This window comes from Phaseolus vulgaris, unplaced genomic scaffold (assembly GCF_000499845.2).
Source record: "Phaseolus vulgaris cultivar G19833 unplaced genomic scaffold, P. vulgaris v2.0 scaffold_1127, whole genome shotgun sequence".
Classification (NCBI taxonomy): domain Eukaryota; kingdom Viridiplantae; phylum Streptophyta; class Magnoliopsida; order Fabales; family Fabaceae; genus Phaseolus; species Phaseolus vulgaris.
Window position 1 is genome coordinate 1 of NW_027174429.1, and position 2386 is coordinate 2386.

Below are 2386 nucleotides of genomic sequence, written 5' to 3' on the forward strand. Positions count from 1 at the left end.
GAGCAATGGTGTAAAAAAAATTACTTTCCATGTATCTATATTTCCTCCATATTTCCACCGTTATTTTTTTAAATTTGATCTTTATTTATAATAAACCTTTGATAAGAGTTCATCTATATCTCACATCATTAGAAGTTTCAAGATAATTATTACCTTGATCTAAGATGAATAATGATGGGATGAGAGCACTATATAGTAAAAAAAAAAGCATAGATGATATAATTTATCTTGACCTAACTATTTCTCCTTTCATGGCAAGAGAAAGTGCAGAAAGATTGGCTTCATTCTCCACATGAACACCAGGCATGATCACAGCTCTACTTCCCACAAACCCTTCTTCACCAATTTTGATTCCACCAAACTTCACCATTCCACCTTCATCACCTTCATATATGTGTCCAAATACCAATGCTTCTCTTCCCACACAACCACCTCTCTCAATCTTCACCATTTCAGGGTTCAACAAAGCTCCCATGCTGTCAACGTAAGCATCACCATCCATGTCTACCTCTGAACCCATCAACCTCATCCACATCACGAACAAAAACGACCCACTTGCTATCTCCATGAAGTACTCCCCAACCACTGCTCTAATGGCTTGCCACGTGCTATCCATCATCACCCTTTTGCTCCACAAGGGCACCATCTCACCCTCTCTCTTCCTCCCCACCAGAACCCATTTCGCCACAACACATGCCAGTGCACCCATAACACCCGAGAGAATCCAAAACAAAGGAAACAGCCATTGCACTGAGAGTTTCTCAGCGTTCTTCATATTCACTACAAAGTTCAGAGGGGCAAAAACAGACAAACCCACCACCGTGTAAGGCAAAACTGTTTGTAGCAACGGTTGAGTGAAAACCGCGGAGAATGTCTGGTACCAGGTTCTTGTCAAGGTTAAGGTTGTCACCAATTTCGTCTCCTTTTTGGGCTTTGGTGTTGCTACTGATGCTGCGATAGGACAGCAGGACAAGTCTACCTTAACGTTGGATTGCTCTACGAGGTTTCTCCAAGAGTGTGGGAGCCGCTGTCCATTACGCACGTGCTGGCAAATCTCGTAGATCAATGAACGGCCATGATCGATTGAGGCACTCTGGGTGTTGGAAGTGGCGGGGATCACATCCAACTCATGGCTTTTGATATAGGGGTTGAATTCAAGCTTGTCTGATTCTTCCCTAGAGAGATTCTCAGTGATGTTTATCTCTCCAACATCAATGCATGGGAACTCAGTTTCATTCCATGGTTTGGAGCAGTCCAGTGCAATGTCACGCGCGGCTTCATCTTCTGGCACTGCTCGAAGTTGCACTTGGAAGACATAGCGAACTCCACCAGGGGAACTCACGCGCCGTTGAAAGTCTTGAGCAAGGAAAAGTAAGGGACGTGTATCGTTTTCATCCCTTGGAATTGCCCCTGTTTCCGGTGGAAGAATCCCAGTTGGTTTAACCTTACCTGCGTCCTCACCAATGCTTCTGTCAATAGGCCTTAGCTTGAACTTCACGTACATTTCTTGTCCATCGGTGCAGCGCATGAGCCTGCAATAGTTTGAGTAGTAATGCAGTTCAGCATATGAGTGAGCATGTCGAAGTGAATTCCACACTGCTTCACGAACATGTGGGGTACGCTTGACAAGTTCCTCTCTCGCAGCGAGGCCACACACAAGCCAGCTTGCAAAATCAGCAAGAGTGCGAGCATAAAACGCATTGCCAGTTTTCAGTGTCAGGTCAATGAGGGGAACATGGTTAGAATCGGGTGCATCAGAAAGAATCCTCAAAGATGCACCACGTGCATCGATCCTAGCATCATCATCAGCACTCAAGCTATTACTGTGTCTTACCATGACGGGGTAGCTTTTACCAGGCTGAAAAACCTTGTGCAGTGGAATGCCCTCAAGTTTGTCATAGATTTTCAAGTGCCCCTTTCCACTAACACCAATGCGGTGGAAGTATCTTGCTTTGACATTGATAGTTGTTACAGCTAAATTTGCAGCCATATTTGCGACTACTTTCTTGTATTCCATGTCCATCTCCTCTATCCGTTCATCTAAAGAGTTTGAAGAGTTCCTGGTTGCAACTCGGGTTTGGGATCCAATATACACGCTACCCTCATGGAGTATAGAGTTCATTGGAGCAACTGAAAGAGCACCCAGAATGACATTCTTTTCTACAACAGAACCTGGGAGGACTAGGCTTTGACTCCCCACAACTGAATTATCCTGAACCTCTATTTTTCCACAAGCATATCCGTTTGAATAGTGGAAACCAGTGATTATCTTGCTAAAATCACCAAGATGGACTCCATCACCTATTGACATTAACTCGGGGTTTGAAACTGGGTTGATGGCTCTGATCGAACAGTGCTTGCCAATTTTTGCACCCAAAAGGCGTAA

The 2386-nt window shown here is 44.5% G+C and overlaps 1 protein-coding gene across 1 annotated transcript; it reads right to left on the reverse strand.

Moving 5' to 3' along the window:
* Positions 1–190: 190 nt before the first annotated feature.
* On the reverse strand, positions 191–2243 carry LOC137817757 (uncharacterized). The gene has a single exon (XM_068620995.1). It carries the CDS (start codon positions 2120–2122, stop codon positions 224–226), a length of 1899 nt encoding a protein of 632 aa, XP_068477096.1. The 5' UTR covers positions 2123–2243; the 3' UTR covers positions 191–223.
* Between the last annotated feature and the right edge of the window lie 143 nt (positions 2244–2386).